The following is a 15,131-nucleotide window of genomic DNA, read 5'->3' on the forward strand; positions in this document are numbered from 1 at the left end:
TCACCCATTAGAAATAAAGTTTGTAGTTTATCCGTTTAAGTAGAGACAATCATGTTCTCAGACTTGGTGTTGAGAACCCCTAGGATGATGGTTCTGGGGGATCTCAACTTCCATGCTGAGGCCATTGGATCTGGGATGGCTCAGAACTTCATGGCTGCCATGACAACCACGGAGCTGTCCCAATATGTTGTTGGCCCAGTGTTTGTAGGATGGCACATGCTTGATTTGGTTTTCTAAACTGGGCAGTAGGATGTTGACCTGAAAGTGAAGGAATTAACATCTATCCCATTGTCATGGTTGGATCATTTCCTATTGAGATTTAGACTCTCGACAGTCTTTCCCCTCTGCAAAGGTAATGCACCCAATAAAATGGTCTGCCCTTGGAGACTAATAGATTCTAGAGGGTTCTGGGAGATTTTCCTGCTAGTACGGCTGGTGATCCTGTTGAAGCCAGCTCTTTTTCATCAAATCCAAGTGAGGCAGTGGGTGTTCTGAACCAGTGCCTGGAAGGCCAATAAGACACAATCCAGACAAGATGGAAGTACAGTTAGTGGCTAAGTGATGTTCAACCTATTCTAGAGGAACTTGCACTAAAGGATCAGGGTCATAGTTTGGGGTTGCTCTTGGAACTTGTTTTGTCACTAGAGGCACTCAATGGTACAGAGCAATTCATCAGTTTAGGCTGATATATTAACTACAGCCTTATGTGGACAGAGATAGCCTAGCTACAGTTATCCATGTGCAAATAACCTCTTGTCTGGATTACTGCAATGCGTTATATGTGGGGCTGCCTTTGAAAACGGTCTGGAAACTTCAGCTGGTCCAAAACAGAGCAATGCGATTGTTGCCTGGGATTAACCAACATGACCATATTATGCCGGAACTTTTCCATCAGCTTGGACTGACAGTCTTTTTCTGGGGCTGATTCAAAGTGCAGGTATTAACATTCAAAGCCCTAAGTGGCTTGCGACAAGGTTACCTAAAGAATTGTCTCCTCCCATGTATACCTGCCCATACCCTAAGATCTTCTTCAGCAGTGAACCACCCAGATTGCTTCAGCTATTGGGCGGTATAAAAATGTAATAAATGTAATAAATAAAATGTAATAAATAAATAAATAAATAAATAAGCTTCTCCTAGAGCCCCTGCCAAAGGAAGTGAGGTAGGTAACTACTAATGGGGAGGGGGGCTTTTCTGCTGTGGTACCCCATTGCAGATGAGCTTTCCAGAAAGCTTGCCTTGTTTATACATTGTGTCTTTTGGGTGCCAGATGAAGATCTTTTTATTTTCCCTGGGGTTTTCATTTTTAAGTTTCTGCTTTAAATCTGTTATTGTATTTTAAATCTTTGCACTGCTGCTAAAAACATAAGAACCACCATTCTGGGTCAGACCCAGGGTCCATCTAGCCCAGCATCCTGTTCACACATTGGGCAACCAGGTGTCACCTGGGAATACACAAATAGGACGCAACTGCAACAGCACCCTCCCATCCATGTTCCCCAGCAACTGATGTACATAAGCATACGGCTTCTGATACTGGAGAAAGCACATAAGTTCTGTCTGGATATTATTTTTATTTGGATATTTTTATTTTTTATTTTTAAATGTCTAAACATTTATATTGTATTTAATAGTTTTAATTATTGTGGAGCTACCATGAGAGAGCTGCAACTATTGGGGAGTATAGAAATGTAATAAATACATATATACTGTAACAGTACTTGTAGATAACATTTGGCAGAAATAGATAAATGTGCTTGGAGAAAATCCAATCTGCAACTGTGTTCAGATGATCTGGAGGAACAGAAAACTGGCTATTCTGCAAGCCATTTTGTGGACAAGGAACTGACCAATGAGTAAGCAGACTGGTGAAGACTGAGAACCAACCAGGCTACATAAGATCTCTGCATGGATGCTGGTACTTGCTGGATGCCACATTTTAATGTAAAGCTATCAAAGAATTTTATTCTCTTTTCCATTCCAGCAGTGCATCCACTGGAAGAAGAGACAAATTTTATTTAATACATTGTTTAATAAAATTAGCACTTCTCCAGATTTAGTGTTTTGCTAAAGCTAGCTTTGATCTAGCACCGGTAGTGCAATATTCTGTCTCTATTTAATGCTTTAAGGGGTAGCTTTGCTGAAAAAGAATAAACTGGTTTATCTCTTCATTTAAATAGTGGGAGATATAGGCTGCACCCTTCCTCTGAAGAGAAGAACATCACAGCCTTGAAAGAGCTACATTTTGTTTTTAAAGCTTAAGAAAAAACTGGTTTTACGAAACAGTAGGACATTGCTACATGGGAACTGGAGAGCCTGTATGTGCTTATTCCATCTACTTGGGGGTGGAAGACATGTTGTAGTGGGGAAAAGTAGAAAAGCACAGGGACATTTTATAGAACTCGCAAACATCTCAACTAGAAAAATTACCTACTAAAATAAACACATTTTCCTAGGAAAAAATATTGCTGTTTGAGTGCTAGAAAAGTTGGATTTCCACACAACACTTTTGATCCTTCGAAAGATACATGGAGCCCATGCAATAATGTGTGCATTTATTGCATGAAGAGCCAATTGCAAGAAAAGTCCTTAAATTGTCTCAGTAATCTGGCTCTTTTCTCTCTCCCCACTGCAACTGCATGTCTTTGGTCAACTGGACAATTGTATACTTAGTGATATTTTGTTTTAGTAAATAAATGTTGGCATCAGTTGATGCCTAAAGTTTTGTTTCTGTGGCCTTGTGGGGCGGGGAGTGAACTTCTCTCAGAGCTGGAACTTCTTACCCTCCATTTATACCGACGAACTGCAGATTCTTTTTCGCATTCTCATCTTTTTTCCCATCCTTTTTCTTCATAATGGACTTCAACATGCCATCATTTGCACATACTGTTAGAGAGAGTGCCAAAAACATACTTTAGTAAAGGCTTTGTACCATTGCGTGTGCGTTTCAGACCATTTCCAGTCTTAAGGTCAACCTGTTCTGGTTAACCTACAGATTTAAGACACACTGTGTGACCTTGTTCAGACGATACACTAAGTCATGGTGGTTGTGAACCATGTCTTGTGCACCGTGACTTAGCATATTGTGTGAACTATTCCTAACCATAGTGCCTAATCGTGTCTTGGCACCTACATTATATGCTTTTAGACGCCAGGTGAAGACCTTTTTATTCTCCCAACATTTTAACAATCTATAAATACATTTTAACATGGTGTTTTAAATTTGTAATTTTGCATTGCTGCTGTTTTTATCTGGTTGAGCTTTTATATTGTATTTTATATTATGGTTTTATACTGTTGTTTTATACTTTGAATGGTTTTAATTTTTGTGAACCGCCCAGAGAGCGCCGGCTATTGGGCGGTATAGATATGTAATAAATACATACATACATACATACATACATACATACATAACCACTATTTAAACATGCTCACTAACCATTTGCTGCAAAAGCATTAGCAGCCTAAGCATGGCTGAACATGCTGTCCTAACAGGCCCTGTGTATTTATGGGCACATGATGTTGTACACTTCATGTGCCCATTACTCCCTGCATTGAAGCTAAACAGAGTAGCCACATCTCCATTACACACAGCAGTCACATTCCCGCTCTGTCCACATATTAGTATATTGATGTGTGTGCATGTGCGCAGAGGTCCTCTACATAAGTGGGCCACCCAATTGGGCCAGACCCCTCCCTTATGTGGAGCTGTACATGTGTACATCAGTACACACAGAGAAACCCTTCACACAGTGGCTGAATGCATGAATGGCATCACCACTGGGTATTTTGGTTACAGGGCTAGCCCACATGCCCTCTTGACACATTATTTCCATTTGTGTGGGGGTTCTTTATTGCAAACAGCCAATAAAAAAAACACAACTATTTCGATTGCAGTTGCCATGGAAATCTTAATTCATGAACAGTATCCAATAGGGCTCTTCTGCATTTGGCCAGCCCTGCTGATTCTGGTCTGCAAGTGCCCCTACCGCTTGTGTTGGCAATGTAGCATTTCTGGGGGCAAGCCTCAAAAGGAGTGGAAGGGGAGGGTTGCACCACCTCCAGAAATTAGCGTTTCCACTCATTTGGGGCTTGCCACTGGAAGCGCTACATCTCTGCTGCAAGTGGTAGTGGCCACCTGCGTGGACTGGAATCAGCACGGCTGGACACACACTGCCCAAGGTGTCAAAGGCTATTAAGTGTGAACTGAAATCAGGAGATGCATCAGACAAATAACCGTTCATTTTACAGTTTACTCTGACATATGCATTTCTTTTCTTTAGCGCTATAAGAGACAAGATGCTATTATGCTTTGGCTGCTGAGATACTTATATATTGTATTCAACAAAACAAGCAACGTTAGAAATATTAATGGAGCAAAGGTACACATTGTCCTTCCAATAGGAATATTTCTCCTATGTGAATTAATAACATTTTCTCCTTACATTATATCACTTCAGAACTATGCTAGAAGGAGTCCATCCTAAACTTTTTTTTTCTTTTTACACACTAACATAACCAATAGCAAACATAAGTCTGAACACAGACGTACCATAAAGCCCAGAGGCAAGCTGGTCATCTGTTAGATTAATTGGAGATATGGTGCCATCTTCGGAAGGTGAGGCTTTCCGGTCCGATGCTGTTCCTAGTATGGCAGTCTTCTCCTCACTTATGGTCCCAATCTCCTGTCCCAGTTTCAACATGTGGGAACTTGAAACTGAATGGGAACTACCAGTGTGGCCACGAGGAACATTCAGCAATTTTTCTTCTGTTAGCAAGGAAGGCAGTAATTACTAAACCAAGTTTTTGAAACAAAAATGCTTTTCCTCAATATTTCTTCTATACAGAGTTTCAGATGTTTCATAGAATAATAATTTACAACAATATAACACACAGCAAAACAAAGGATTATTGTCATTTAAAAATACATACTTGAAGTGATTCAATCACTAATTTCAAAGTATATTCTCTCATTCACCAATCCGGTATCCTCCAGATGCTTTGGACAATAGTGCCAAGCATTTCTGACCACTGTTCATGCTGACTGAGGCTGATGGGAGTCCAAAATATCTGCAGGGAACCAGGTTGGGGAAGGCTGGCATATTCAGTCAGCCCCTCTTTACCAACTTAGAATCATAGAATAGCAGAGTTGGAAGGTGCCTACAAGGCCATCAATTCCAACCCCCTGCTCAGTGCAGGAATCCACCCTAAAGCATCCCTGACAGATGCTTGTCCAGTTGCCTCTTGAATGCCTCTAGTGTGGGAGAGCCCACAACCTCCCTAGGTAACTGATTCCATTGTCGTACTGCTCTAACAATCAGGGAGTTTTTCCTGATGTCCAGCTGGAATCTGGCTTCCTTTAACTTAAGCCCGTTATTCCGTGTCCTGCACTCTGGGAGGATCGAGAAGAGATCCTGGCCCTCCTCTGTGTGACAACCTTTTAAGTATTTGAAGAGTGCTATCATGTCTCCCCTCAATCTTCTCTTCTCCAGGCTAAACATGCCCAGTTCTTTCAGTCTCTCTTCATAGGGCTTTGTTTCCAGACCCCTGATCATCCTGGTTGCCCTCCTCTGAACACGCTCCAGCTTGTCTGCGTCCTTCTTGAATTGTGGAGCCCAGTACTGGACGCAATACTCTACATGAGGCCTAACCAGGGCCGAATAGAGAGGGACCAGTACCTCACGTGCACTGTTGGCTCATATTCAGCTTGCAATCTACAACAATTCCAAGATCCTTCTCGTTTGTAGTATTGCTGAGCCAAGTATCCCCCATCTTGTAACTGTGCATTTGGTTTCTATTTCCTAAATGTAGAACTTGGCATTTATCCCTATTAAATTTCATCCTGTTGTTTTCAGCACAGCACTCCAGCCTATCAAGATCACTTTGAAGTTTGTTTCTGTCTTCCAGGGTATTAGCTATCCCACTCAATTTTGTGTCATCTGCAAATTTGATAAGCGTTCCCTGCACCTCCTTGTCCAAATCATTAATAAAAATGTTGAAGAGCATTTGTCTCCCCTTCAAACTGATACATTTGACGAAAACAAAGAATGCAAACTTGTTATTGTTGTTCGGATTTTAACAAAACAAAACTTACATGGGATTTGTTCACTTTTCATTTTACTTCTTTTAAAAAACTATTTTAAGGTGTTTTATTCTGTTTTTATTTTATTTTATCTTGTACACCGCTCCGAAATTGTGAATGGGGAGCGGTATATAAATATTGGTAAGTAAAACGAATAAAATAAATTAATTTCCCATCCTGTTTTTAAAACTTACTTTGTGGAAGTAACTATGCTTTTTAAGGGAAGTGTAGAATCAAGAGCAGTGGAAGAAGACAAAAGCTGTGAGTATTAAACTGGCATAGAATAATGATTAATTATGCATGTTTCCTGCACTAAAAATGACAGCATTACATGTTAGAGCAAAATGATGCCTTAACTATTATTTTTTGGGCAAGAATGTGAAATACAAGTCCCAGTAAAATGCCTTTATTAGCAGCTGAGCCATGACTCTACCTGTATCTAGATAGTCTTAAATCTCTAATCTCCATGGTTGACATAATATGGAAAAAGAACGAACAAAATAGCATACTAACAACTATTTAGTATTCTGAACCTTAAAGTAGAACGGCCTCTCATTGGATAATTCTCACTCAGTTACCATCATATTTATGAAACTTATCAATTGAGCAGCAAAAATCTAGATTCAGAGGACAGAAGAAGTTACATACAAGAGAAGCAATTTATTAAGCATCTATTCAGATTATATTTACCCTTGGGTGGGTGTGTTGCCAATTATTAAATAATTGGCAGGACAAGTACTAGCTGCATTTCATTTCAGTTTTGTGACTGTCTTAGAAGAGGTCTTTATATATTACTTTTACTACGCAATTCCAGGTTTGTTTTTAATATTATTTTCTTAATGAATGCTATATTTGCATAATTATGCCCATATACACCTCAGAAAATTTGATTCTGTTTACTGAAATGAGGAAGAGAGAACCTTGAGAATAAACTATAGATGCAATTGTTTAGGGCTTATTTCTCCCTGAGGCAGCAAACATGTCTGGGTAGTAGGTGGGTGCTCATGTAATTCTATTATTATTATTATTATTATTATTATTATTATTATTATTATTATTATTATTATTGAAGTCCCTGCACATAGAAGACTAGCATTTCAGGGAAAGGACTGCTCTAGAATCCTTCTTCCAGACATCTTTTTTAGATGGACGGAATATTTAGAATTGAAGAACATTCAAGTCATGTGAGCTTCTACGTGCAGTCTGAAGTGTTATAGCCCAGGCACCTCAGTGGAAAGCAGGCCTAAGTGAATGGATGCAATAGTACAAATTCATTCTTAAAGGCTTCTTATAATGATGGAAGGTTGGGACAAGTGTGTGATCTCTGTTTAGACTAATCTTGTAAAAACCTAGACCATCTTTAATGAGGTAAAGGTTTTGTGCAGTTCCTATTTCAGTAATTAGAGCACAAACAATGTCATGTTACAAGATGTGGCGTGACTCACATCCTCCACGTCTTGTGCAAATATCAATAGTATTTAGCATGACAGGCTATATCTAGAGCAGGAGTTTAAGGACAGATCAGAATAGTTTATTGTAAGCAAGCAACAATTAAAAAGAATTGAATTAGTTATGGGAAATTAAAAAGTATAAAGGCAGGGGAAACAATCGTGGAATGTTCACAAAAATGTAACTATTTATGGTAATAACTATTCTAATCTATAAAATACCTCTAATCATAATTTTAGAGGCACATCCTGCCATTAAAGAGGGCCTGAGCTCTTAAGATCTTAACTATATTAAGGTTAAATACCCAGGAAACAGAATAGACGATTACCCAGTCACTGGGTATTTTTAGGTATTTTAGGTATTCAAGCCCTAATACCACTCATCCCTTCAGTGTCGTCTGTAGTATCAAGATAGGAATCTCTTTCCCGGTCTTTTCATTCCATTGAGAGGCAAATAATGATATGAAGCAGTTTTGTAAGAGCCTACTCCATGCCATCTCTTTCAGACATCACCAGCTTAGACAAATGAGAAACTCTGTTCCAACATACCTGTTACAGCAGTTTTGTTCATGCATTGCTTCGGTATATCTAAGTTGCGCAGTTCCTCTGTACTTGCATATTTCATGACAGTGTTGATGGAAGACAGAGTGCTGATGAGCTGAGAATTGAGAGAGCCAATTTGCGAGTGAGGCTCTCCAAAAGCATCTGCTAGTTCCGAATAGTTTTCAGCAAGAAGCATCTGCTGTTCTTGAACAAGCTTCTGAACCCGTTCAATGTAGTGATCCAAGCCAGTTCTCATCTCAGGCAGCGGGAGTGGACTACTCTCCATGAGGCTCCCTGATTCACACACAGATTCATCCCCAACACCAATACTTCTAGTGCTGGGTGGTGCTACAGACACTGGAGGGGGACCACAGGCAATGTTTCTCATTTTCAGGCCTACTAGATAGTTCTCATTGATACTGATCTGCCCCACCCCGCAGTCTTTGGTCTTTGCTAGGGAAGATTTATCAAAGCTAGCCGTGGTAGAAAGCAGAGTTCCCACACCAATGGAACGTGTTTTAGCAGCTGTATTTACATCCTTGACCCTACCATCTCCGATGGCCACAGTCTTCATCTCCACAATCACAGTGTTTGTCTGTTTGTCGTAAGTGCTCAGAAAAGTATTGGTGCTGGAATCCGTCAAGGTAGCCACTTCCGTGTTCGTGAACTGGTCTGTCTTTTCTAATACTGTAACGGTTCCCTGGGTAGCCGTACGAGGCACTGCCATGATTCCAGAATCTGCTTTGCAACTAAGGTCTGTTTGCGTGCTGCAGGACACAGTTTCATTTGCTGGACAGATTGTCACATCCAAACAGTCCCCACAGCCTATTGACCGCACTTCCTTGATTTTCAGTTCTGTCTTGCGAAGGCTTAGATTGTCCACAGACTCCTCTGTATTGACCCCAGTTTCGCAGATGCTTGTTTCTGTGCCCACACACTTGTTGCATAGCTCAACAGAGCTCCCAGTGCACCGGTCACACACTTCTTTTTTCTCCTTCACAATCCACCAATTCATGGGCACATCTGGACCCACAGCTGAACTCTGCAATGTAGGCCGACACAATACTCCAACACTACTCATCTGGAGACAGCTCCCCACACATGAATCAATAACTTCCACGTGATCTCCCACCATTTGGTCTCTGGTTTGTACTACTGCTTCAACGGCTCTGCTGAAGACAAGGGGCTGTGCCATCAGTGCCTTGTCCATTTTTTTTCTGGACCCAGCTGCCTGAAGCTCATGCTTTAATTTGGTCATCTCCCTGTCATGAGTGGTTTCCCTCAACTGGACCTCTAGCCGGTAGATTTTCTCTTTAAGGGCTTCAATGGTCTGATGCTGGAGCTCTATTTCCCTCTCTGCTTCCGTAGATAGACCAAGCATCCCCTCTGTAACCCCAACAATAGAATCTTTAGTCTTGACCTCCGTTCCTACTGCTACATCCCTGCATGCTCTCAAAGCTCTGTTGTATACAACAATGTCATTCATATTTTCCTCTGAACCTACAGCAACTGACCTATTTTCTTTTGTTACACTTGCTCTGTTCACTCGCAGATTAGATGGAATATCATAACTGCTGTCCTGGACTTTCTTCTCCAAGGCTTGCATTTCAGCAGTCAACTGCCTAAACTCTTCTACCCTCTCTGGGCTAGGTTCTGCACTCCCCATGTCTTCCTCACAGTCTATATAAAGTTCCCCACTGGCTCGGACCGGAGAGAGATGCTTCCACTGCTCGGCATTTCCTGCACTGTAAGATCTCTTTCTGAAGTGGCCTGTGTCATTCTGGTTGACTACTCTTTGGCTTTTGAGCTTTGCCATCATCTGCCTCTTCTCTTCCTGTAATACTGAAATCTTAACCTGGAGCACAGGAATAGTCTTGACTTGTTCCTCAAGCTCCTTAAGGCGTTTCAGAGCAATAGCCATTTGTTCCCTGATGTGCTGTAGGTGCACTGGACTCACATTGGTCACAGGTGTTGATATACCTGAACTCAAGGGGCTATGTCGGATGGAACTGCCTAAAGAGGATGCTAGATAAAGATTATAATCTCCATTGCCCTGATATCCATTCTGAAACTGCTGCGACATCTGGTTGTGTCCACTGGATCCTACAAAAGAAGGAAGTGAGCTTGTTGAACCCATTGCTCCAAAACTGGAAAGCCTAGGCCTCCGCGTTTCTCCTGGGATTGCCTGCATTGTGATCTTTTCCTGCTCCAATCTTCTCCTTGTTTCCATTAGAGTTTTTGTGACACGAAGGTTGTGCCTAGGCAGCTGTGGTGAAGGAGGCAGTAGTTGTTTGCTTTCAGGGATCGTTAGGAAGTTTGGAGAGGCTTCAAAGGACAAGGATGGCCTTGCAGAGGTGGTGCCTGCTGGGCTTCGTGCTGCAAAGAGTGAAGATGAATGTTTGTTTTCATCACTGTTGGATGAAGAAAGGGATTCATTTGATGTCCATCCGCTGTATTGGCTGGAGGTGTTTTTGACAGCTGTAAAAGGTGGTGTCACTTTCCGCTTTTTCTGTATGTTCAACTTTTTTATAGTATTTCCCTTTTGTATATCTTCCACATACTTGAGAAAATCCAAGTCAAGTTGGTAACCATAAGGGGTTTCCACAAAATAGGGATCTTTCTGATCTCTGTCATCCTCACCATTCAGAGCATTTTCCTCTTTTTCTGAAAGAGAAAAAAACCCCACATGTTAAAGCTCTATATCCTACAAAAAGTTAAATTCTAGGTACACTACTCAAAAACCAGAATCAGAGTGTCTCATACTAGAAAAACTATTACATTTATCTTGATTCAATTTTTACCATGCACTTTTCATTTTAAGAGTATTTCAGTTGAAATTTAAAAGACAACTTTGTGTATACATTTCTAATAGGTTTTTGCATAAAGCCATTAAAAAAAAAATCAATGTTTACATTTACCATCCAATCCTGTATCTCTAACACATCACTATGTTCTACACATATGTTCCACTATGGAAGGTGAGTCACACGGCAGTGTACAATAAAGAAAGTTGATACAGCTTAGAAGATTTCAAAGCGTTAAAATGTAATTTCTCACTCAATTTAAGAAAACTTAAGCTGTCAGCAGAGGTGTTAAAGACAGCTGTTCAGATTTTTTTTAAAAAAAGTCATCTAAAGTAGCAGCAATTCCCTGCTTAGGGGCACATTCATTTGTGATTGTTCATACGGACTTGTTTACGATTCCTATACTGTGCAGGGCTGGCATACTAAGAACTATTCAGGCAGACTCGCTTCCAGCGCAGTCTAAAATATCTCAGTTGAAAGAGAAACTGCCAGCTCAGATGTCAGGACAGCACAGCTTCCTGCAGACACAGGAGACGCATGTCGCACCAAAGCATTCTAAATAAAACTGCAGTAGGTCTGCTGAGCTTCTGCCGGCAGAATATTTATACCGACGCTTGCTGTATAACCTGCTTCCCCCCACCCTCCGCTCCACTGCCTCCAGGCACAGAGACACAGGAAGAATTTCTGAACACTAGCACCACAGCCTTATGGTTTCATTTACATTACCTTAAGATTTCTCTGCTTCTAAAAATCCATACACATTCTGTCCAAAGTCTACCAGGTCTTGGACTATTTCCTGGAATCACCACTTCATACGTCATACAAGCTCTTCGCCTGCAAAATCCCTGCCTCTCATCGTACTCATTCTTCACCCAATAAAGGGGAAAAGTACCCAGTGTTGACACAAATACAGCAAAAGAGATTGCAAAGTTTCATGGGCTGTGCCTTTTCCAGTGGGTTCACAGTTTTAACTCAGAACTGCAGGGAGGGGTGGGTGGAGAGAGGGGAGGAGACACACATTTCCTTTTTCCACTCCTTTTCAGTACACACTGATCTTTTAAAGAGCAGCCTCCTAAAGGGTTCACAATTCCACTCTTTTCATTTTCATTAATACTTCTGCAAAACAGGTAATGTATATAACTTTCACACTTCTTGTCCTTAAGATACTGTGCAGAATGTCTAAGGAACCAGTTGCACAAACCCTTAGCCACCCAAAATCCGGAGCTCTTTGTGCCACCCCTAGGTAACTGAATGCCAGCCATTTAAAAACAAATTAGTCTCTATGCCAATGATCCCTAAAAAGAGACAGACACACCCAAAAGGCTGCTTCATATCATGTTTCTCCAGTGTTATGTGTTTATATATATGAGGAAAAGTCTACATCAACATACAATGGTGTCTGTGAAAATCATGCTGGGTTTCCATACCCATATACAAGCAGAACAGTGAACATCCATCCACTCACTATCTATGGCAGTCCATAGAATGCTCTTCCTTAATGCTCTTCCTTTAGCTGACAGGTTCCTTTAGCTGACAGGTTCTAAGTCACATACTGACCAATCATGGTTAATTAACCCATAGTTGTTCGGGGCCAGGAGCAAGCACACTGAATCCCACTCACTTGCTACGTCTACTTTGCATCCAGTTTAGCAAACAATGCAGGGCTGCCACGTCGTTGGACTATTTGGTGTGATGTCCAAACCTGGCACTCTGGGTTGTTGAGGAAGAAACAACCCAGAGTTTTAACCCAATAAAAAACCAAGAAATGGGCAGAGGCAGAGCATACACAATCACATCAAGTGTCACACCATCTAATAGTGAACTTAGGTAGTGAATGTGGCCACAAATGGAAATAAAAGGGAGCCACTAAGAAACAAGAGGGAGGCATCAACATACTTGGGCACACTTAAAAAATAAAACCCAAGGGGTACCCCCTCTCCCCCCCCCCCAAAAAAAACCCAGCTCAATGAGAAAGTCAGAAAAGGGCAGGGTGCACTAAACAGGTGCACTACTGTTAGAAAGTGAGGATATAATGCAACAATGGGCTGTAGCTCACTGGCAGAGTACCATGTGGCAGGTACCAGGTTCGATACCCAGCATCTCCCTGTAGGGCTGGGAAAGAATCCTGTCTGAAACCCTGGAGAACCACTGCCACTCAGTGCAGACATTACCAAGCTGGATGGACCAATGGTCTGAATTGGAATAAGGCCGCATCTTAATTGTCTATACAAATTAAGAGAAATAATTTTATGGTAAACCTCAATAAGCTATTCCATCACAGATGCATAAAAAAGTGAAGTATTCTGTCTGCATTACTATGTTTGTCAAGAAGTAAAAAACTCCTTTCTGTTTTGTCCCTAAACTGAGACGTAAAGGAGGGGCTACTCCATATTCTCTTGAACTAAGTAAGAGAATTATGAAATAGCCCCTCCTTTACTTCTCAGCTTGGAGCCAAAACAGAAAGGACTTGTTTACTTCCCTACTGACATAGCAAAAGCAGGCAGAAGACATCACTTCTATGCAATCTGTGGTGGAATGGCTCATTGAGGTTTCACATACAATTCTCTGGAACTGAGTAAGAGAATATGGGCAATGCTCCTTTGAAGAATATGCTCAACTCAATTATTTTGGGTGGAAGAACGGAAGTAGTACACAAGCTTTCCCAGACTTGTAATCACATTGCCCTGTTCTACTGTTTTTGTAACATTTCTAATGTATTATTTTATATTGCTTTCACACTTGTTTTTATATTGCATTTATGTATTTTTAAAAATGTAAATCACTTAGATATCTTATATCAAACAGTATATAAGTAGTTTAAATAAATCACTACACTCCAAAATATCTGCATTATCTCTTTCAAAAAGCCCATGAGACAGAGTAGTAAAACTACTGATGTTAAATTTAACATTGAGTTACTTGCTCATCAAGTTCAAACTCTCCAGCAGTAAGGTGCATACCCTGTAGCAGTTCTAGGAGCAACGTAGTAATACTAATTCATTTGTCTTTAAAACAAAAACACCCCTTTATTTCAAAGGTTTTCTTTTTACATAACAAGGAATAGTATAACAAATGTGTCAGGAGTACAACAAGGCATCAACAAATCATCAGGATAATTGAGAAGGAGACATATTCTCCAACTCTTATACTCAAATTGTGCTACATGTATGACAACGCAGCCAATAATACATTACTTACTAACAATATTAATTTACTACACCTTGGATTCATTACAAAGATAAAAATACATTTCAATCTCTCAGCTATAACTTCTGTTTACTTCAATGAAAGATACATTCTGAAACTGTATACTAGTAACAAACATTATGGTAAAGTGAACTGATCAACCCAAGGTAATGGATTTATTTTCATTTTAGGAAGAGTCAGAAAGAGTTGTCAGCCACCCATTAGTTTACTGGTCTGACCAGTAAAACTGCATTCTGGCAAGTAACCAGCTCTTCTAACATCCATCTGATTGATACACACAGTTTTCCTGAAGCGTCTAGTTTCCTGCAGCAGCTTCCCTCCTTCAAAACCAGACTATTTCCAGGTTTTCATCGGTCTTGGGGTACAAGGCCATCAGCTGTTACCCACCAAATCAGCACCTGTCACAGAAGATGTACCCTTAATAATGGGTGGGTGTGAGGGAGATGCCACTTGTAATGACAGAGAACTTTTTTGCACTTCTATACCAACCTCCCAAATCACGTACACTGTTTTGGTAGAAAGGAGGGGAGAAACATTTGAACCCAAACAACTTTCTCAGCATTAAAAAATATTACTCTCGGTGCCTAAGGAGCAATGTACCTTGGGCACATGCAGATCTGTTTCCTATGAAGAATATGTTCCTCTTGCTCCCTAGATTTGCTTGCCATATAATCTGGTATCTCATGTCTCACCTTCCTATGGTGCCACTGGCTTATACTGGCTGGGAGATTACCTAGGGCAGGCAGTTACTTGACTGAATTAGAGAGGTTTGGGCCCTGGACTAGGATAGCCAGCTTCTATACACAGTGGCAGATGTGCAAATTCACCCTATAAACGTTGTGGATAATGTGGCTTTTAAGTGTCAAGAGGGACAAAAATTATCCTGGGTTGGGGTAGAGAAGAGACACAAAAAGCAGGAATGAATGAATTTCTTTCCTAGTCATTTCTCTTTTTAAATAGGCCTATTCCAGAGTCTGCAATGCCTAGAACTGGAATTTGCTACCGCAAGAGGTAGCAATGGCCACCAATCTGGATGGCTTTAAAGGA

At 40.8% G+C, this 15,131-nt stretch overlaps 1 protein-coding gene across 4 annotated transcripts in view; it reads right to left on the reverse strand.

The window, feature by feature from the left end:
- The window catches only part of KANK1 (KN motif and ankyrin repeat domains 1), a 62,817-nt gene that overhangs the window by 13,579 nt on the left and 34,107 nt on the right, over nucleotides 1-15,131 (reverse strand). For all 4 annotated transcript variants that reach the window (XM_063129303.1, XM_063129302.1, XM_063129301.1 and 1 more), the window contains 3 exons: nucleotides 8,080-10,737; nucleotides 4,553-4,768; nucleotides 2,784-2,886 (listed from right to left, as the gene is read on the reverse strand). In XM_063129303.1, coding sequence (XP_062985373.1) covers nucleotides 2,784-2,886; nucleotides 4,553-4,768; nucleotides 8,080-10,737 — 2,977 coding nt within the window. The remainder of the gene's footprint in view (nucleotides 1-2,783; nucleotides 2,887-4,552; nucleotides 4,769-8,079; nucleotides 10,738-15,131) is intronic.

This window comes from Elgaria multicarinata, chromosome 6, assembly GCF_023053635.1.
Source record: "Elgaria multicarinata webbii isolate HBS135686 ecotype San Diego chromosome 6, rElgMul1.1.pri, whole genome shotgun sequence".
NCBI classification, from domain to species: domain Eukaryota; kingdom Metazoa; phylum Chordata; class Lepidosauria; order Squamata; family Anguidae; genus Elgaria; species Elgaria multicarinata.